The sequence below is a fragment of the Haliotis cracherodii genome, unplaced genomic scaffold (genome assembly GCF_022045235.1).
Source record: "Haliotis cracherodii isolate W230 unplaced genomic scaffold, xgHalCrac1.p SCAF_1, whole genome shotgun sequence".
NCBI classification, from domain to species: Eukaryota; Metazoa; Mollusca; class Gastropoda; order Lepetellida; family Haliotidae; genus Haliotis; species Haliotis cracherodii.
In genome coordinates, this window is record NW_027266264.1 from 2,371,116 (window position 1) to 2,394,388 (window position 23,273).

General features: G+C 41.6%; 1 protein-coding gene across 1 annotated transcript; it reads right to left on the bottom strand.

Annotated features, from left to right (window-relative positions):
* Positions 1–556: 556 nt before the first annotated feature.
* Positions 557–21,230, bottom strand: LOC139471360 (46 kDa FK506-binding nuclear protein-like). The gene is made up of 13 exons (XM_071253685.1): positions 21,146–21,230; positions 19,491–19,577; positions 13,670–13,828; positions 11,963–12,049; positions 11,254–11,346; positions 10,487–10,629; positions 8,176–8,248; positions 6,811–6,938; positions 6,392–6,514; positions 3,854–4,129; positions 2,822–2,948; positions 1,407–1,455; positions 557–661 (listed from the first exon to the last, which is right to left on the bottom strand). Exons 1-13 carry the CDS (start codon positions 21,180–21,182, stop codon positions 583–585), a joined length of 1,461 nt encoding a protein of 486 aa, XP_071109786.1. The 5' UTR covers positions 21,183–21,230; the 3' UTR covers positions 557–582.
* Between the last annotated feature and the right edge of the window lie 2,043 nt (positions 21,231–23,273).

Genomic DNA, 23,273 nt, shown 5'->3' on the forward strand with positions numbered 1-23,273 from the left:
TATTGGTAACACCTTGTTTATTGGAATTGTGTTGCACACGGCAACAGACTTTTCTTTATTAAATATGTCTATTGTCTTTGACTATTTCAACAGATGCACACATTTTTATATATTGCCATTTAAACTTTGAGCAGTAGAGATACTACATTCAGACAGAATACTGACTCAAGGCTGACATACAACTATCATTTAAAATATTTGGTACCCTCCGTATCCACTGCACCATGGAGGTCAGGGGTAGAACTTCCGCTCACTGGGCAGACATTTTTAGAAACATTTGAAACAAAAATGACTGCCCATAAATAGACTTTTTCAATTTTCATGATAATCATGGTGGCCATACCAAGTAGGTGTCAAATCTGATTAAATATAAGTGTCATCATTGGTGGAGGAAGTACATTTGTACATGAATTATAAGCATGATTGGTCCTGTGGTTTGAAACGGATGACGCACGATTCCGGAAACAAAACGCATGCCAGGCGCCAGACATACAGGCCATGATGTAGTCTCACTTAAGATTCAGTCAGGTGGGCTAATAAAAAAAAACTCAAATGATTTTTCTTTGTGTTTTATTAAAAATATTAGCTGACAGCTTTCAGCTCCACTTCGAAGACCAAGGTGCTGTTTGGTGGAATAGGCCCCTGCCGCTGCTTCCCATATCTGAAACATAGATGTTACCATGGTAACACATGTCCCGAGTTGGTACATGTCAAACAGAACACATGGAAACTAACAGTAAACTGACTTTCCAAATGTCCACAGTGGACCGGTAAACATCATGTACATTGTCCTCCATGCAACAAGACACAAGTGATGAGGATAGTGGAACCAGTAGATCCAGAGGACATCTTGCCCGGGGAGTGGGGGCGGTCTTCACCTCATCATGCATGTATACACGTTTACATATCAAGAGTAATGGAAAAACTTATGTCACATTGAAAAAGATGCAGTAATAAATATAATTCTAATTTTCACAACAATATGCTGGCCTGACTGAATGCCCAGGTTTCCAAAACTTGAAATTCCTGTTATGAATTGACACAAACACTTTGTACCTACCTATGATGTCAGAACATATATACAAAGTATTATTCTGGAAATGTTGAATCAAGGTCAAAATGCATACAGCCCCACGACTAACTACACCTATGCCAAATTTCGATATATTTTAATCAAAAGATAGCCAATTAATAGATCGGGCAACCATGTTGAAAACAATCGGGTCACAATTGTGAACAATTCTTAGCGACGTTATAGCCGAGATGACTCATATAGCTACATGGGCCGGCGAGTTTCAGAGGAGACGACAAAAATGTAGTGACACTTGAAACATGGGGTGTGAAAGTCAAACGTCAAAACTGTGCTGTGTATTATTCCTGAAACTACACACTAGTGAAGCACTCACCCCATTGTTGGCGGTATTACCAGTTTCCTCTTGCCTCCGACCTTCATTCCTGAAACACAAAAAGCAACAAATCCTCAAATAATACCTATCTTCCTTAAGTTAAACAAATTTTCCTCCAATTATTTTGGATTTTCTCTCAATGAAATGGCTTTTGCCATAATTAAAAGAGTGCAATCGAAATGTTACTGAACAAGATTTTTCTGATGGATAACAGGCCATTTGCCATTATTTTGAGAATATTTCTTCCATCACTTGGATATAGACCACTGGCTTAATATACAAAGGTACAACATATCGATGGATCAGTTTATCGATGTATCAGTGTATCAATGTATCGATGTATCAGTGTATCGATTTATCGATGTATCAGTGTATCGATATATCAGTGTATTGATTTATCGATGTATCAGTGTATCAATGTATCAGTGTATCGATATATCAGTGTATCGATGTATCAGTGAATCGATATATCGATGTATCGATGTATCAGTGTATCGATATATCAGTGTATCGATATATCAGTGTATCGATGTATCAGTGAATCAATATATCAATGTATCGATGTATCAGTGTATCGATATATCAGTGTATCGATTTATCGATGTATCAGTGTATCAATGTATCAGTGTATTGATTTATCGATGTATCAGTGTATCGATATATCAGTGTATCGATGTATCAGTGAATCGATATATCAATGTATCGATGTATCAGTGTATCGGTTTATCGATGTATCGATGTATCAGTGTATCGGTTTATCGATGTATCAGTGTATTGATGTATCAGTGTATCGATATATCAGTGTATCGATGTATCAGTGTATCAATGTATAAGTGTATCGATGTATTAGTGTATCAATGTATCAGTGTATCGATGTATCAGTGTATCGATGTATCAGTGTATCGATGTATCGGTGTATCAGTGCATCGGTGTATCGATGTATAAGTGTATCTATGTATCGATGTGTCAGTGTATCAATGTATCAGTGAATCGATGTGTCAGTGTATCGATGTATCGGTGTATCGATGTGTCAGTGTATCAATGTATCAGTGAATCGATGTGTCAGTGTATCGATGTGTCAGTGTATCGATGTGTCAGTGTATCAGTGTATCGGTGTATCGATGTGTCAGTGTATCAGTGTATCAATGTATCAGTGTAACGATGTATCGATGTATCAGTGTATCGATGTGTCAGTGTACCGATGTATCAGTGTATCGATGTATCGATGTGTCAGTGTATCAGTGTATCGATGTATCGATGTGTCAGTGTATCTATGTATCGATGTATAAGTGTATCGATGTATCCGTGTATTGATGTATCCGTGTATTGATGTATAAGTGTATCGATGTATTGATGTATAAGTGTATCGATGTGTCCGTGTATAGATGTATCCTCTGTACCACTACACTACTCACCACTGACTCCAACATCCCAGCCGCGAATCACTTCACCCTTGCCCATCTTAAACTTGAACGGCTTCCCACCTTTACAGGAGTCGAACTGTTTGCCATCTTGTAGTGCCCCGACATAATACATCTGGGCCTGAACACAAAACATCACAATGAACGGAAAATATGGATTTCATTTGAAGAAATGTAACAGAGATTTATCCTTGATGCCGATCTCAGATGTTAACTTGGTGCTGTTTGTTTCTTTGTTTGTATGTTTGCTGTTTATGTCGCACTCAGCAATATTCCAGCTATATGACGGCGGTCCGTAAATAATCGAATCTGGACCAGACAATCCAGTGATTAATATCATGAGCATCAATCCACACAATTGGTTGGTTGGTTGATTTGTTGTTTAACGCCGCACTCAGCAATATTCCAGCTATATGACGGCCGTCTGTAAATAATCGAGTCTGGACCAGACAATCCAGTGATTGACATCATGAGCATCGGTCACACAATTGGGATACAATGACATGCATCAACTAAGTCGGCGAGTTTGACCACCTGATCCTGTTAGTCACCTCTTACGACAAGCACGGTCACCTCTCATGGCAAGCATGGATTTGTGAAGACCTTGTCTACTCCGGATCTTGCCAGGTCAATGTGGGGCTGACACACCAGGACACATGACGGGGAATCCAGGCTGTGTGCGTGGACACCCCCAAGGGATGCAACTCAACACAGGGAATTATGTCACCTTTATCCCATGTTTTCTTGAGAGAGTGAGAGAAATAATTCACCTCTAACATGTCTAAAATACACACATGAAACAATACACCTCCAACACACAAAAAGAACCACACAATTTCGGCAGGATTGATGCTAGTCTTTCAAAACCAATGTTCTTTCCTAACCCAAATGTTATGATGTTTAACAACCTAGCAGTCAATGACTATTGCACCGTGTTGCAGAGACAATATCCCACTGCTATCGGACAACAACCAGGTGGATAACAGCCTGAGGTCCTGAGGTCCTGATCATGCTATAATGTCTCACCTGTTTTCCTGACTTGGCTTCTGGTCCATGTCCGACTTTGATATCTTCAACAATTACTCCACCAGCAAAGACTCGCTTCTTCAGCGTCTCTTTAGGGGTCTGACCGGGTGTTGGTTTTGGAGTGTTTTTAGGGGTCTGACCGGGTGTGGGTTTTGGAGTGTTTTTAGGGGTCTGAGCGGGTGTGGGTTTTGGAGTGTTTTTAGGGGTCTGACCGTGTGTGGGTTTTGGAGTGTCTTTTTTTGGTGTGTCTTTTGTGAGGTTATTGGCTGATGACTTCTGAAAACACAATGTGCAAAAAGGGTGAGAGTGGCTACTATAAGGTGTTGATCTCAAGAAGTATCACTTGAAACAGGAGAGCAAACACTCCAACTGATAACTCTCCAAGTCTACCAACAAACAATGTTTTTTTAGTTTGGACACAAACTCCACATATTTAACTTGGAGAAAACACACTGGACAATAACATGTCTCTTAACTAATTCCAGCTTTGACAAGATAGATTTTTTCTTGTTTAATGTCACACTAAGACAGACTCAAGCTAACTTCTGGAACATATTCTACCTGGGAACGTGCAGTACTAAGGACATATTCTACCTATGAACATGGGATACAAGGACATATTCTAGCTGGGAACATGGGGTACAAGGACATATTCTACCTGGGAACATGGGGCACAAGGACATATTCTACCTGGGAACATGGGGTACAAGGACATGGGGTGCAAGGACATGGGGTGGAAGGACATATTCTACCAGGGAACATGGGGTACAAGGACATGGGGTGCAAGGACATGGGGTGCAAGGACATGGGGTGCAAGGACATGGGGTGGAAGGACATGGGGTACAAGGACATGGGGTACAAGGACATATTCTACCAGGGAACATGGGGTACAAGGACATGGGGTACAAGGACATATTCTACCAGGGAACATGGGGTACAAGGACATGGGGTACAACTCTCCAAGTCTACCAACAAACAATGTTTTTTAGTTTGGACACAAACTCCACATATTTAACTTGGAGAAAACACACTGGACAATAACATGTCTCTTAACTAATTCCAGCTTTGACAAGATAGATTTTTTCTTGTTTAATGTCACACTAAGACAGACTCAAGCTAACTTCTGGAACATATTCTACCTGGGAACGTGCAGTACTAAGGACATATTCTACCTATGAACATGGGATACAAGGACATATTCTAGCTGGGAACATGGGGTACAAGGACATATTCTACCTGGGAACATGGGGCACAAGGACATATTCTACCTGGGAACATGGGGTACAAGGACATGGGGTGCAAGGACATGGGGTGGAAGGACATATTCTACCAGGGAACATGGGGTACAAGGACATGGGGTGCAAGGACATGGGGTGCAAGGACATGGGGTGCAAGGACATGGGGTGGAAGGACATGGGGTACAAGGACATGGGGTACAAGGACATATTCTACCAGGGAACATGGGGTACAAGGACATGGGGTACAAGGACATATTCTACCAGGGAACATGGGGTACAAGGACATGGGGTACAAGGACATATTCTACCTGGGAACATGGGGTACAAGGACATGGGGTACAAGGATATATTCTACCTGGGAACATGGGATACAAGGATATATTCTACCTGGGAACATGGGGTACAAGGACATATTCTACCTGGGAACATGGGGTACAAGGACATGGGGCACAAGGACAAATTCTACCTGGGAACATGGGGTACAAGGACATGGGGTACAAGGACATGGGGCACAAGGACAAATTCTACCTGGGAACATGGGGTACAAGGACATGGGGCACAAGGACAAATTCTACCTGGGAACATGGGGTACAAGGACATGGGGTACAAGGACATGGGGCACAAGGACATATTCTACCTGGGAACATGGGGCACAAGGACATGGGGCACAAGGACAAATTCTACCTGGGAACATGGGGTACAAGGACATGGGGTACAAGGACATGGGGCACAAGGACATATTCTACCTGGGAACATGGGGTACAAGGACATGGGGTACAAGGACATGGGGCACAAGGACATATTCTACATGGGAACATGGGGTACAAGGACATGGGGTACAAGATATATTCTACCTGGGAACATGGGATACAAGGATATATTATACCTGGGAACATGGGGTACAAGGACATATTCTACCTGGGAACATGGGGTACAAGGACATGGGGTACAAGGACATGGGGCACAAGGACATATTCTACATGGGAACATGGGGTACAAGGACATGGGGTACAAGGATATATTCTACCTGGGAACATGGGATACAAGGATATATTAAACCTGGGAACATGGGGTACAAGGACATATTCTACCTGGGAACATGGGGTACAAGGACATGGGGTACAAGGACATGGGGCACAAGGACATATTCTACATGGGAACATGGGGTACAAGGACATGGGGTACAAGAACATGGGATACAAGGATATATTCTACCTGGGAACATGGGGTACAAGGACATGGGGTACAAGGACACATTTTACCTGGGAACATGGGGAGGGGAAAAGTGAGACTTGCTTACATCGGGAGTATTCTGTTGTGATTCTGCTCCCTCCTTGTTTTTGTTTTTCTTCTTCTTCTTCTTTTTCTTCTTCTTCTTCTCTTCGGTGTTTGGAGTACTTGCTACACCATTCTGTCCCGCGCTCTGGAACAACACCAATCAACAGTTGTGACACTATTACCACTGGAAACAAAACTAGCAATGAAGATTAACTCGAGAAAGGGTTATAGTGAAAATGGAACAAGTTTTACAAGTCAAGGAATTTATACATACGTTTGTTCCAAGAAAATATAATATCAAGACTATTATACCAAAAGGGATTGTGACACCAAATAGGACTGTGACATCATCTAAGGTCATTTATAAAGTTGAGGAAGTTGGAAGGCTTCCTGTATTTGAAACGCAGTAAGAAAAAGGTAAGGAAAGGCAAAGACTCTCACCTTATCTTTTGAGGCACTTTCTGCAGACTGTTGCTTTGTAGTTTGTTTCCCTTTAGCTTGTTTTTTGGCTTTGGGTGATTTTGCTGGCACTTGTTGGTCCTCTTCGTCATCCTCATCAGATTCATCATCTACAGGGGTAATAACACAATCAGTCAACTCACACAGGGGAAACAACACAGTCAACTCACACACAGGGGAAACAACACAGTCAACTCACACACAGGGGAAACAACAGTCAGTCAACTCACACACAGGGGAAACAACACAGTCAACTCACATAGGGGAAACAACACAATCAGTCAACTCACACAGGGGAAACAACACAGTCAACTCACACACAGGGGAAACAACACAATCAGTCAACTCACACAGGGGAAACAACACAGTCAACTCACACACAGGGGAAACAACACAATCAGTCAACTCACACAGGGGAAACAACACAGTCAACTCACACACAGGGGAAACAACACAGTCAACTCACACACAGGGGAAACAACAGTCAGTCAACTCACACACAGGGGAAACAACACAGTCAGTCAACTCAGACACAGGGGTAACAACAGTCAGTCAACTCACATAGGGGAAACAACACAGTCAACTCACACACAGGGGAAACAACACAGTCAACTCACACACAGGGGAAACAACACAGTCAACTCACATAGGGGAAACAACACAGTCAGTCAACTCACACTGAGTGTTAAACACAGTCAACTTATTAGTAATTAGTGTCACCAAACTAGCCAGGGTGTAACCATAGTAAGCATGGTAAGATTGGCGAAAGGTTCAGAACATTGCTCGTTTGTTGGTTATTTGTTGTTAAATGCTGCACTTGGCAATATTCCAGCTATATGACGTTGCTCTGTAAATAATAGATTCTTGACCAGACAACCCAGTGATTGACATCATGAGCATTGATCAACGCAATTGGGATACGATGAGATGCATTAACCAAATCAGGGAACATGACCTCCTGATCTCATTAGTCGACTTGTGCGACATGCATAGTCGCCTTTTACGGAGAGCATAGGCGCCTTTTACGGCAAGCATGGGTTGCTGAAGACCTATTCTACCCCGGATCGTCACGGGTCTCAGTACATTGCAATTCTTTATACCATATAGTGAGGTCATGTATTGATACAATATGGAACAAAGTAAATATAAAGGTGATATGAAAAACTGCTCTCAATCAAAACAACTAATTATGTTTTGGTTAAACTATCAAATCAATGCATCAGAATGTATTGTCACAGCCCCTCAGGGTTGAGATCAATTATATTTGACTTCCCTGTAAATCATTATTTGTGACTTGTTGCAATATATTCAATTGGGAATAATCTCATTTGGTTTTCAGCTACCAACCATCTTTCTCTTCCTCTTCATCGTCATCTTCATCTTCAGTACTGGGATCGTCCATGTGCTTTCCAATCGTCAACTAGCAAACACATAATAAACAAACATCAACTACCATACCAAGTAATCTGGTATTCTACCGACACACCAACTGTCATACCAAGTAATCTGGTATTCTGACACACCAACTGTCATACCAAGTAATCTGGTATTCTACCGACACACCAACTGTCATACCAAGTAATCTGGTATTCTAACAACACACCAACTGTCATACCAAGTAATCTGGTATTCTACCGACACACCAACTGTCATACCAAGTAATCTGGTATTCTAACAACACACCAACTGTCATACCAAGTAATCTGGTATTCTAACAACACACCAACTGTCATACCAAGTAATCTGGTATTCTGGCACACCAACTGTCATACCAAGTAATCTGGTATTCTACCGACACACCAACTGTCATACCAAGTAATCTGGTATTCTACCGACACACCAACTGTCATACCAAATGATCTGGTATTCTACCGACACACCAACTGTCATACCAAGTAATCTGGTATTCAACCGACACACCAACTGTCATACCAAGTAATCTGGTATTATACCATTACAATAATAGCACCGACAAGAAACATGGGCCTCTGGCCTTTATACTGAATTAAAACAAGAGGCCCATAGGGTCTGTATAGCTCACCTGGATATTTACACAATCACGACAAAATATACATTTAAATTGTACATGTATATAATACTGCAAATATTTTGTAATTTAGACTCCGTCAGCATTTAAAATGGGTGGATGGCAAATCTGACAGCATGAACGTGTATTTCTCTAGAAACAAATGTAGCATAAAGATCTGAACCATTTCCATTTTACAATCCAGGATCTTAGTTTCCAGAGGCAAGGCTTGACTCCAAGCCGAATCCTATTGGCATAAATGTATTATTCTCTTCATAACAAACAAATGTATAAAATGTATCAGTTTATTATAGGGTGGGGATAATATCGGTTTGCATGTTATGGTCAAGGTTCCAACTACAGTGGTCCCTTGCTACAACAATACCAATGGGGGTCCAAATAATTGGTGGGCGTTATAGACGATGAGCCGTTTAACTGAGGCCGAGGCGGGGGAGCGCGCTCTGCAAATCTCACGATCTTCGCCTTGTCTCGCACATTGCAATGATACAAGTTGTTTACTGTTCATTGTGTAAAAATATATATCCATTATGTTTTCGCCGTTTCTTATTTTTTACAAGCCTTACCTGTCACATTTAATGTGAATATAGTCTACTTACATGAAAATATTGATCAATAATGGTAGTAACAGACGCTATGAGTGAAGAACCAATCACAATTCATTACACAAGTACAGAGTGTTTCAGTGGCATTGATTGGTCATGTTGCTTAAAACACGGAATACGAGAGTTTTGACCAGCACTATGCACATTCATACACTTTCATACAAATATATAGATACACATTCAAGCCAGATTAATTAGTTTGATACGGTTCCTTGATCCGAATTAAAAGGAATGACCGCCGTATTGTGATAGCAACTACATGTGAGTTGACAGTGTCGCCTCAAATTGGATTACCCACTAATTAAGAATATGAACTTCGCTTGTGGTTTTATTGCATGCATGCGCTTCTAAGATCAAAGGATGTATAGTGTGAAAAGTTAACTAGCAGAACAATCGTATTTCCGGGACTTGCCGCGGATGTTTTCAAACAGGTTATTAGAACTTCATTCAGCGATAAACGGTTTATTATGCAATGAGAAGCGTTATGTGCAAATGAACAGGGAACAACAATACAATCACGGCTGTGTAAAACTCTCAGTATTAAAAGTGTACATAAATTTTGGGAGCCATGCGTTACCGCGCGTAGTAACCGAGGTAGCGCTTTATCGAAGAGCACAATAGCGAGGGATCACTGTATCTCCTTTGGGAATGCCGGACAGATGAACACAAGGGCCAGTCCTGGTAGCCATGGTAGCATATGTGCATTCCTCTCATTATACTCAGTAATTGTAAATATGGTTACACGGTGGGGATTTTAACTGTGTCCAAACTCTTTTTGGCCCAGCCCCTCAGCCCCTGAAATCTTCCAACCAAATATGGTTGATACCTATCTCCTGGTTCCAGAGAAGTAGTCGCTTAAAGCAATATAGATAAATTACCGCCTCTAAACCCCATTTGTTCAATATTGAGTCCCCACCACCTAGCGATGCTTCCAGTGAAATTTTGTTCCCGGTGAGCTAAAAATACAAGAAATCTGTAGACATTGCTACACATTTGAACAACCACTTACTTTGCGTATTAATTCTTGTTCATCGGAGTCCAACTCTTCACTGTCATCGGAGTCCATGTCTTCACTGTCATCCTTCATGTTCAATAATTTTGATTTCTTCTTTTGCACAATTCCCATGTTTTTAGCTTTTCTCTTCTTTGCATCTAGAAAATCAAGATCTCCCAGAGTTACACTTCCGACATGAGATCAGCTCTCATGAACGTTTTTCTCATTCCAAAATTGGTCATTTATATTTACCAGTACATGAACTATAATGAAAAATAATCTTATGGGACAAATTTGCTAAGAAACTTCAGCAACCTGCAGTATATATTGTTTCCTGTTTAACACTGCACTCAGCAATATTCCAGCCGTATGACAGCGGCCAGTAAATAATAGTCTGCAATTGACAATAAAGTTATTGACGTCATGAGCAAGGAGCAGTGTTGTCAGGAGTTGATGACAATCAACCATTGTGTCTCGCCACATAATTAAGTTGCATCTCTGCTGCAAAATTGACCTAGGACCCGGGAATCCCAAAGGAGCACAGCGGATCGAAATCAATCTGCAGCAAGCGTTTCAAGAACTGAACAAGCTAAAGTATAATTGTTGTTAATTGTTGCACTAATACTTGACCTTACAGTATGATATGAAATGACAAGGGCCCAAAGTCCTGCATTGATATATTGGAGAATCTGTACATCACCGTCAGGTCGTACAACAATGTGTTGTATGGACCAGAGCCCTGGACACACTCAGGACTACCCTAACTCTACGTAATGTCCCACCTTTCTTCACGGCCATCTCAATAGCAAAATCTTCATCCTCACTGTCGTCATCACTGTCCTCCTCTTCCATACCCAGGAGTTCTGGTGCCTCGTCTGTAACCATGGCAACGCATACAGGTGATCAAAGACAATGTAATGCCACAGAACTCCCAGGAAATACACACAGCAATATTTGCCCAGAAGAGAGAGCCATCTGCTTCCAGGACTCCCAACACCAGCAGCACTAACACAAGTTGACCCAAATGCATGAAGATAGCTTTGTTTTCAAATGATATTAAACATTCAATTACACTGACGCCACATCTAGCCTATCATGATAATCATACACAAGTCCACACAGACATTGTGCTCATTCTCGAACCTAGGATCAATATATGAATACAGCAACACAGTTAGGATAGATTGAATATTGCTTTATGCTGCCATTCTGCAGCTTGGTTGTTTGTTCATTCTTAATGTGGCACTCCGAAACTTTCCAGCAATATCCTGGAAGCCAGTGAACACGGCAAATAATTGAGTACGGATCAGATATTGTAAGTAACGATTGATGCCACACAGAATAGTGAATAAAGGATCAACTTACATCTTCTGACAAATTCCCTTTTTTTTTTCATACATCACAATATATTTAGCATAACAAGAAGTGCATGACATGAACATGAGAAATGGATGACCCGGTGTGCGCAGTCATCATCATCCTCGTACTCACCATCCGACTCGGAGGAATCTCCGCTGAGCCCCATCTCGTCGTCGTACTGACCCTCATCCAGCAAGTAGCCCGTCAGATGCACAATGCCTACAACCAAAGGCAAAATCATTCTTGTTCACTTGTGGTACTTGAATGTAGAGAATGTGTGTGCCATTTCATGAGAAGTGGGCTGATTGGTGGCCATATCAAGTTGGGTAGGGGAGCTAACTCTGGACAATTTTCTGAGTGATTCACATATCCATAAATATCTTTTTCACTAACGACCTTCTAAAAGCATTTTCAAAGCTTTTTAGTTGGGTTATTAGTGTGTCGATATTTTTTTCAATCCAGCATACCATATATTGGTCGTAAGACCCAAAAAGCAATGTGAACATAATAAATGTCCTTTGGAACAATTCAAAGCGTACAAATTAGAGATAATTCATGGATAACAACTTCTTTATTTACTGTAAAGGCGACGTTTCAGTATAGATCCTTATTTCGGTGTCAAGCAAGGCTGAATAATGAACATCATATAGAATATATATATACATGTTGTAGGGGGATTAACAGTAAGAACAACTGCATACAAGAGAGAGATTAACGTGAGTAGGTTAAGTAATGACAACAGTAGGATGATACTGTAACACCATGATGGACAGAGAACACATGAGGAGGAAGCCAAGGAGACAGGAAGCTAACTTAACAGGATAAGTATACATAGGTGGGGTGATGAGTTCATAGTAGGTGGGTGGGATGAAATAGCCTTGACCTCTGTTGATTGATGACTTGTGGCGGCGAATGTGGACTGCTTCTGTTAGTTTTCTTTTAGTGAAGTCATGGAGGTTGTTGGAGAGTATTTGGACGTTTTCCCAGTTGTTGTGATTAGAGCAGATGCTGATATGGTCTGAGATGGCTGATTTACTGTCTGATCTGATGGTTGAAATTTTGTGCTCTTGGATTCTGGTGTTCATGGGGCGGGATGTTTCACCTACATGGGATTGTCCAAAGTTACTGCCAACTGCCCTAATCACAACATCAAGTGGGACAACGTCCAAATCCTCCCCAACAATCTCCATGACTTCACTAAAAGAAAACTAACACAAGTCTGAAGTTACTTGACAAAGGTATAAGGATCTATACCGAAACATCACCTTTACAGTAAATAAAGAAGTTGTGATATATGAATTATCTCTACTTTTGTAATCCAGAGCTACAGATAAGCAGCATATTCGTGTAAAATACCAAACAAAATTATTCCAAACCCAACTACTTTCAAATAACTAGCATACAGAAACGCATACATCAAATGTTTGTTAGTTTGTTACGCCGCACTCAGCAACATTCCAGCTATATGATGGCGGTCTGTAAAATAATCGAGTCTGGAGCAGACAATCCAGTGATTGACATCAAAAGCATCGACCTACACAATTGAGATCCCATGCGAGTCTGACCACCCAATCCCGTTAGTCGCCTTTTACGACAAGCATAGTCGCCTTTTACGGCAAGTATGGGTTGCTTGAAGACCTAATTCTACCTTGGACTCTCCACGGGTCTCATCTAATGAAAAACTCAAATGTATAAAAACAGCTTGCGTAAATACCCAATGAAGCATATTCAGCATGCGTACTCAATAAAGTAAAACATTTTCGCAATGTGTATCCTTGGAAAAGCATATTCAGTATAGCGGTAATTGCATGCAGGGCTATTATCTAGCATCAGACCAACCTGTTCCGTTGAGGAAGAATGTGACCTCCTCTCCCTCTGTGAAGTTGAGGTCCAGGGGTTGTTGGTAGAGTCGACCAAACTCCAGCGTGCACATCACAAACTCTGCCTTCTCATGCTGAATCATCACAGATACATGCTTTTCCTTTGTTTTGGGGGTTTCTGTCCATCAAAAATATATACCTATATCACCATGGCAAGAGTTTAGGTGTTGAGAGTCTTACACATAATGTACTCCCCACTAATTTTTGTCAGTCACAACTTTCAACAAATAATCAAATGTATGAAAATTACCTTGTTGGTTTCAACATCATATTCAGTGCAATGACATCATCTCTGAAGTAACTTAGTCAGATCTACACGTCATTCACACAAAGTTCAGTCATAATTTTCTCTTTTCTTTTTGAATATTTCAAGACCAAGTCGTTTCAAATACATATTTAACCTTGAAGTAAAGCAAAATATTATTTCCTTGCACTAAAAGCAGACAAGGGGAAACCCTGATGGTAACAGACAAGCTGACTTTGTTAAAAAAAATATACTTATATGATTTATTTTGTTGTTTGTTGTTTTAACGCCGCACTCAGCAATATTCCAGCTATATGACGGCAGTCTGTAAATAATCGAGTCTGGACCAGACAATCCAGTGATTGACATCATGAGCATCGATCCATGCAATTGGGATACGATGACATGCATCAACCATGTCAGCGAGCCTGACCACCCGATCGCCTCTTGCCACAAGCATAATCGCCTTTTACGGCAAGCATGGGTTGCTGAAGACCCATTCTACCCCAGATCTTCACAGGTTATATAATATGAATACCGCTGATGTTTTGTTCAACAACAAAGATTTATAAGGTACATTATTTGACAGTGAACAGGGACTGGCAGTCACAAGAATTACTGGTCCAAGTTTAGTTTTACCTGTAAAAAACTGGTAATTACAGGTAAACGGGAACACTGTAACATGATTAAGCACCATGCCCAATTAAGACCCTTACCCACTAATAGTACAAGAGCAGGTAATCTTCAGAAGCATGATCAGCGCCCTGTACTATCAGTTTACTACTAAGTTTAAAAATGAACATGAGGGTCCCTGTTGCCTTGTGTATAACATAGCTTTTTATAGCAGTGTGGAAGGTGTTCAAATTGTGTACTATTATCAGGAATGTTTTGTCTCATTGACGTTTGAACTGAGTTTGTTCTCTACCACTCAACCCCTGAGAACAAATTTAACTTGTGTCTGGTTTGTGGTTTTACTGTGTTTATTATGACATTGGGAGTTGTGCCACAACATTGGGAGTACAGGGCCTGGCACAACATTGGGAGTACAGAACCAAGCACAACATTGGGAGTACAGGACCACCACAACATTGGGAGTACAGGACCCGGCACAACATTTGGAGTACAGGACCACCACAACATTGGGAGTATAGGACCCGGCACAACCTTTGGAGTACAGGACCCGGCACAACATTGGGAGTACAGGACCACCACAACATTGGGGGTACAAGACCCGGCACAACATTGGGAGTACAGGACCACCACAACATTGGGAGTACAGGACCACCACAACATTGGGAGTAAAGGACCACCACAACATTGGGAGTACAGGACCAAGCACAACATTGGGAGTACAGGACCACCACAACATTGGCAGTACAGGACCAAGCACAACATTGGGGGTACAGGACCAAGCACAACATTGGGAGTACAGGACCACCACAACATTGGGAGTACAGGACCGGCACAACATTGGGAGTACAGGACCGGCACAACATTGGGAGAACAGGACCATCACAACATTGGGAGTACAGAACCAAGCACAACATTGGGAGTACAGGCCCCGGCACAACATTGGGAGTGCAGAACCAAGCACAACATTGGGAGTACAGGACCGGCACAACATTGGGAGTACAGGACCATCACAACATTGGGAGTACAGAACCAAACACAACATTGGGAGTACAGGACCACCACAACATTGGGAGTACAGGACCAGCACAACATTGGGAGTACAGGACCACCACAACATTGGGAGTACAGGACCAGCACAACATTGGGAGTACAGGACCCGAACAACATTGGGAGTACAGGACCCGGAACAACATTGGGAGTACAGGACCACCACAACATTGGGAGTAGAGGACCCGGCACAACATTGGGAGTAGAGGACCCGGAACAACATTGGGAGTACAGGACCAGCACAACATTGGGAGTAGAGGACCACCACAACATTGGGAGTAGAGGACCCGGCACAACATTGGGAGTACAGGACCAGCACAACATTGGGAGTACAGGACCCGAACAACATTGGGAGTACAGGACCCGGAACAACATTGGGAGTACAGGACCACCACAACATTGGGAGTACAGGACCCGGCACAACATTGGGAGTAGAGGACCCGGAACAACATTGGGAGTAGAGGACCACCACAACATTGGCAGTACAGGACCAAGCACAACATTGGGGGTACAGGACCAAGCACAACATTGGGAGTACAGGACCACCACAACATTGGGAGTACAGGACCAGCACAACATTGGGAGTACAGGACCGGCACAACATCGGGAGTACAGGACCGGCACAACATTTGGAGTACAGGACCATCACAACATTGGGAGTACAGAACCAAGCACAACATTGGGAGTACAGGCCCCGGGCACAACATTGGGAGTGCAGAACCAGGCACAACATTGGGAGTACAGGACCGGCACAACATTGGGAGTACAGGACCATCACAACATTGGGAGTACAGGACCACCACAACATTGGGAGTACAGGACCATCACAACATTGGGAATACAGGACCCGGAACAACATTGGGAGTAGAGGACCACCACAACATTGGCAGTACAGGACCAAGCACAACATTGGGGGTACAGGACCAAGCACAACATTGGGAGTACAGGACCACCACAACATTGGGGGTACAGGACCAGCACAACATTGGGAGTACAGGACCGGCACAACATCGGGAGTACAGGACCACCACAACATTGGGAGAACAGGACCATCACAACATTGGGAATACAGGACCCGGAACAACATTGGGAGTAGAGGACCCGGAACAACATTGGGAGTACAGGACCAAGCACAACATTGGGGGTACAGGACCAAGCACAACATTGGGAGTACAGGACCCGGCACAACATTGGGAGTAGAGGACCGGCACAACATTGGGAGTACAGGACCCGGCACAACATTGGGAGTAGAGGACCGGCACAACATTGGGAGTACAGGACCAGCACAACATTGGGAGTACAGGACCGGCACAACATCGGGAGTACAGGACCGGCACAACATTGGGAGTACAGGACCATCACAACATTGGGAGTACAGAACCAAGCATAACATTGGGAGTACAGGCCCCGGCACAACATTGGGAGTGCAGAACCAGGCACAACATTGGGAGTACAGGACCATCACAACATTGGGAGGACAGAACCAAGCACAACATTGGGAGTACAGGACCACCACAACATTGGGAGTACAGGACCACCACAACATTGGGAGTACAGGACCACCACAACATTGGGAGTACAGGACCACCACAACATTGGGAGTACAGGACCACCACAACATTGGGAGTACAGGACCATCACAACATTGGGAGTACAGGACCAAGCACAACATTGGGAGTACAGGACCACCACAACATTGGGAGTACAGGACCCGGCACAACATTGGGAGTACAGGACCATCACAACATTGGGAGTACAGAACCAAGCACAACATTGGGAGTACAGGACCAAGCACAACATTGGGAGTACAGGACCACCACAACATTGGGGGTACAGGACCACCACAACATTGGGGGTACAGGACCGGCACAACATTGGGAGTACAGGACCAGCACAACATTGGGAGTACAGGACCCGGCACAACATTGGGAGTACAGGACCCGGCACAACATTGGGAGTACAGGACCACCACAACATTGGGAGTGCAGAACCAAGCACAACATTGGGAGTACAGGACCAAGCACAACATTGGGAGTGCAGAACCAAGCACAACATTGGGAGTACAGGACCAAGCACAACATTGGGAGTACAGGACCACCACAACATTGGGAGTAAAGGACCACCACAACATTCGGAGTGCAGAACCAAGCACAACATAGGGAGTACAGGACCAAGCACAACATTGGGAGTACAGGACCATCACAACATTGGGAGTACAGGACCACCACAACATTGGGAGTACAGGACCAAGCACAACATTGGGGGTACAGGACCAAGCACAACATTGGGAGTACAGGACCACCACAACATTGGGAGTACAGGACCCGGCACAACAGGACAGCAGAACATGCCACCATCTAAGTAGACATCCAGGGGCACATCCAGGACTTGGGTCATTTGTAACTTCAGTGCGAGGGGTGTATTCCACCCAAACAATAACAAAACACCAAATGGAAACTATTGTTAATTTTACCTTAACAACCAAACCTACATGTAAATCATGGTAGGCAAATTGCCAATGGGCTAACAAAATGTGAACAGATGGAAACAAGAGTCAAGAATGACAAATCCCCCCTGCATCCACAACAGCCAAAGGCACCAATTCAGCCCCTGGGTAAAATGTGTACAAAGTTGGGATGACAAATCATGCCTGCATCCACAACAGCCAAAGGCACCACTTCAGCCCCTGAGTAATATGTGCATCAAGTTTGGATGACAATATCCCCCCACACATTATATGCATTGTTAAAAAAACACCCTTGGGATCCGCAACTGGATACGGCAGATGTTTTGGTACAGCTTCACACTGGAAGTAACACTTAACAGGACACAGGCAGAACAGCATAAAGGAGCCTGGTGACTAGTAGTGGGACGATGCACGGATGCATCGATGGGTCGCGATTGTTTACTTCTCGATACAAGTATCGATCACAATCACACGCTAAGAAAAAAGTATCAATTCTAACCTTAAATATATTCTTTAATACATGTTACACCAAACACTAATTACTAGTGCAACTGTGTAGTGAAAACGTAAATATTTTCACCCACTGCGCCATACTTGACACTGCTAACAGTTAACTGTTTAGTGCGCCAGGTATTTTGCCATCCTATCTATGAAAAAATGGCTTACTGCCCACGGATAAGAGCATGTGCAAGTATCGTGATACGTATCAGATCGTGAGCAAGGCATCGTGATATGTATCGGATTGCATAGTCACATGTTAGCAAACACACCAAGGCCCCAGAGCCAAACATGCTAACAAAAGTTTCTATTATCATGATGAAGACATCACTTCACCTGCGGAAGGGGCCAAAAGAACAAGTGAAATGATGTGTATTGGCAAAAAAGAAGCTGTCAGAGCTACAGAGTTACTTTAATTAACTTGCGTACAGAAACGCATGCATTAAATGAAAAACTCAAATGTATAAAAACAGCTCGCTTAAATTCCCAATGAAGCTTTTTCAGCATGCGTACAAAGGAGCTAATTTCCGAAGCATAATAACGAGCTAATTTACTTTACAAGCCTATTTACTTAGAACAGTTATATACATCTAAAACATTATTTCATTTTTTTTTAAATCTTAAAATGTTTACTAATTTTGAAAAAAAACAATATATTGATAAATAGATGAGTGAAAAATGATTGGTTACCCAATGAAAAATGTAACAACCCAATTAAAATAGAAAAGTAAAAACCCAACTGCTCAAAAAGTTATCTGGAGCTCTGCAATATTCCTGCATGATGAATACAACTAAATAAACTCCTTGACATGTCGGAAAGACACGTAAACATGTAACTTATAACATGTGTATAAGAAAAGCACAAGTGCTACACATTGATAGAATACAAACCTGTACCCGACTCCAGAGCTGCCATTGAAATGTGGAAGGAGCGCTCCACGGTCTGTGTGTAGCGCTTACCGCCATCTAGTGTCACGCCTGAAACAACGAAAAATCTCAGTCATCCACGAACTGTCTCCAGACCATGCAAATGCCATCACACATGTTAAAAGTACTTAGGCTGCAAAGATTGAAAAGATAAACACAGCACAAAAACATTAGGTACTCATAAACTACCAACGTAAAGCAAAGTAACCATTAACGGTCTTTCTTTCGCGACAGGATGCATGGGTCAATTTTTTTCTTTTTTTTTGGACAACTACAAATTCCTGTAGTTATCAGTACATACTATATAGTGGCACAAAATGTTAGTTGGTGTATTAGATGGAACAAAATTATGTATTATCACTGAAGGGGTTGGCAGGGCTACTACAGGTATGTACGCCAGATACTTTTCGGTGCACAGAAATATACCGTAACCAACATACAGGACCGTACCCGGGACATGTTTGCTTCACCATGCTGATTACGAGTGCATCCTGTACAGTATGTATAGAACTGTGTATGGTCGTTTATATACACCCTGGAATGCATCTCATACAACAGTTCCGATTCAGAAAATGAAGAAAACCTCCCATACTATATGTACTAAGAGATATTTTACCAGACAAGCGTGTACTGCCATGCTGGATTTTACTGTGGTTTGGCATACAGGATACATTAGGTATATTTCTATATATCCAAAGGTACCTAGTTACATATCATCAGTACCTGTGCCGACAACGACCGCTTCAGCAATATTATTGATTCAATTTCCACATAATCAAAACAAGTACCATAGAAAATTTTACTTTCTTCATGTTACACATCAATCGGAGGATCAACAATACTCAAATGTTGTCTGATGTTTTCACTGACCTGGTCATGTGTATTAACCCAACAATGAGAAAACAAAGACATTTTATGATTAACACGGCTGCAATATCATGGATCAACAAGCCCTGTATTGTATAATAGTTAACATGGTTAAAGGCATTATTCAGGTAGAAATTATTTCTTCTCAACAGTCTTTCCCACATGTTATAATTTTAATGAGGAGTGCTGATGAACAAAATGCGTCATTTTCAAGATTTTCGATTAGTTTCAGTCATTTCAACAATGTTCCATGAAACAAACAAATACATTTATTTTTGAAATCACATTATTTTCTCTTCGTCACGTATTACAACAATGTTTCAACAATTTTTCGGCAACATCGCCAACAGCAGCCTTCACAGTTCCAAACATAACATCGGATGTTAGAGAACAAGAGCACGTGTTCTAGGCCTACTGCGCTGAGTACTGCAGGCCTTTATCACAAATATACGAGATCTACCAAACACTTTTGGATAAAACAACAGAACACGTTCATTCAGTTGCTGTTACAGAAGTTGGGAATGTTGCTACACGTCCAAATCAAAGACACACTAGAAGAAAAACAGATTAATTCACTGGCCAGAGCTAATGTGTATTGACTCCTAAAACCCGCGTGGTTTCTCGAATCATAAACATCGACTCTCCTCAACCACTATCAACATTGACAGGCGCATATCTCGCGTGGAAAAAGACAATTCCTGAGCTTTTGACATATGCAAAAAATAACCATTCGATATATTTCTCGATCTTACCCCAAAACATGTTCTGAACGTCACGTAACTTCACCATTAGATTTAAACTTGTTTCAGCCTCTCACCGCAAACTGGTCTCGATGTACTTCCGGTTAATGTCGTAAAAACGACACGCGGAAGTTTTTAAAGATTCACTCGGGCGCATTCGTGACCAACTCGTACTATTCCGGGACAAGCCGAATTGGAGGTTACGGAAAGGGGCGAGTGGTAACGAATGAGGATTGCAAGAAACAAAAAACCTGGGCTATGTCAAAATAGATATTCATTGTTTATGTCGGCTGTTCAAAGTACACTTCTCATAAATAGTTTCCAAATTACATGACAAAGTATCGCTGATGTTGAAATAGTTTCCAATCTAAATCGTAATGGTAAAACATGTTTGAATATGAGATCCAATTGTCAAAGAATTCTTTAGCCCTGAACCTTAAGATACCACATGTTTTCCTCTCTTAATTTTTGAAAAAAAATGTTTGTGCTTTATATTTTTTTACAAAATAAAGAAAAAAATGTTCTTTTGACGATTAGATTTAATTCCAACCATGGTTTACCATTACAACTTAGATTGAAAATTAACTCAACACCAGTAATACGTTGTACTTAGCCATGTAATTTGGACAACTTTTATGAGAAGTGTACTCCGGAATGCCGACGGGTAATTTTAGTAAAGAAGACTGAGCACAAAATTTCATAAAAAATGTTTGGTCAATATATTTCGTGTCAATTTGTTCGAATTCAAGTTTGTATCATCAGTCAGAAAGAGTCGACAGTGCGGTGATCACCTCCATGATGGGAACCTCACAGATCACGTGAAACAATCGTTTAGCACATTGTCCGCCAGCTAGTTTGAAATGTGTTTAATCCTCTTTTAACCTAAACAATGTGTCATTTGCTGGGGTACTTTGAATATGCGTCGTTTGATTATATGCACCTCCTTGTTACCACTGGCTGTGTTCGCCATTATATTTAGAAGATAAATACTATGTGCGTGTGTCTATTTCCGGGATTTTATCGAGTATTTGCATCTTGGGAATTCATCTCGAGACCCGAAAGCGTTAGCGTTTATTAGTCTTATTTGTATTCGTAAATATTTAGGCATAAAAAGATCAATATTGACAGTGCATTCTGCAGCATATTTTACGAACGCATCTATAGGTAATGTTTTGGGGTTTTTTAATTTTGTATAGCATATTATTCATGAATAATATATATATATATTTAATCCACCTTATCATTACAGAGTAATTTATCTCATTTTTTATTTTTTTTGCAATTAATTTTTAAAAAGGAATTGAGGTCAGTTATATTTATTTTTTTGCAAACGGGAAGAGGCATAACTGTAATTTGTTGTCATCACTGTAATTGTAAACAATCTTACGCCGGAAGATTTTCACGGCCAAATTAGTACTTCTTGATGTGCTTTTTGCAGTTGTTTCTGTCATTAATTGTTGCAGTTTGATTTCATCAGTTTGGCAAAATCGTCCAGTGGGAGCGTCACATTTTGCAAGAGCCAAGGGAACATCTAGCTGACGAGACGCTGAACCGGGCAACGTAGCATCATCGGACGCGGCGTTCAAGACGTTGTCAAGACCTTCAGAGTCTGTAAATATATTCATGTCTTTAATAGACTAAAATTTTCATTATCGTTGAAAAGAATTTTTATCATTTATACGGGTGTAAACGAACCATTATGATTAAAATTGTTTAGGAAAATGCTAGCACAGCAAGATGATGACTTTTGACAGGTGTCAATCATGGTTTTGTGAAAAAATCCAAATGGGCTTTTAAAAGTGAATTTTTTTTTATGGATTTTACTCACAATCATCCGATAAGAGTTGTTGCAAAACAGATTCATCCATTTCTGCAAATATGTCTGCTGCTGAAGGCAGCGAGAAATTAATTACCTGAGTCAGCTGAGCCATGGCGTCCATGTTAATTAGTATGCAAAAAATGCTGAGTAATTATGTATTCCCACACAGTGATTCGGTCGCTTGCTTCAGGGAATGCAAATCATATTTTCACCCTTTGACATTTGGTCATGTGACCCAAATTAGCCAATCACAACACAGAACGCACTTTCTATAAGTTTACGATCTTCAGTGTAGCTCGATGTGCAGAGTAGCGTCTCTTA

Excerpts from the sequence above, each read along its gene's own strand:
- LOC139471360 (XM_071253685.1), bottom strand. The coding sequence starts at position 21,182 with ATGGTGAAGTTACGTGACGTTCAGAACATGTTTTGGG. Across the intron at positions 12,050-13,669 it reads ATTCTTCCTCAACGGAACAG|GCATTGTGCATCTGACGGGC; the intron begins GTTGGTCTGATG and ends CTTTGGTTGTAG. Across the intron at positions 1,456-2,821 it reads CTGGGATGTTGGAGTCAGTG|GAATGAAGGTCGGAGGCAAG; the intron begins GTGAGTAGTGTA and ends TTTGTGTTTCAG.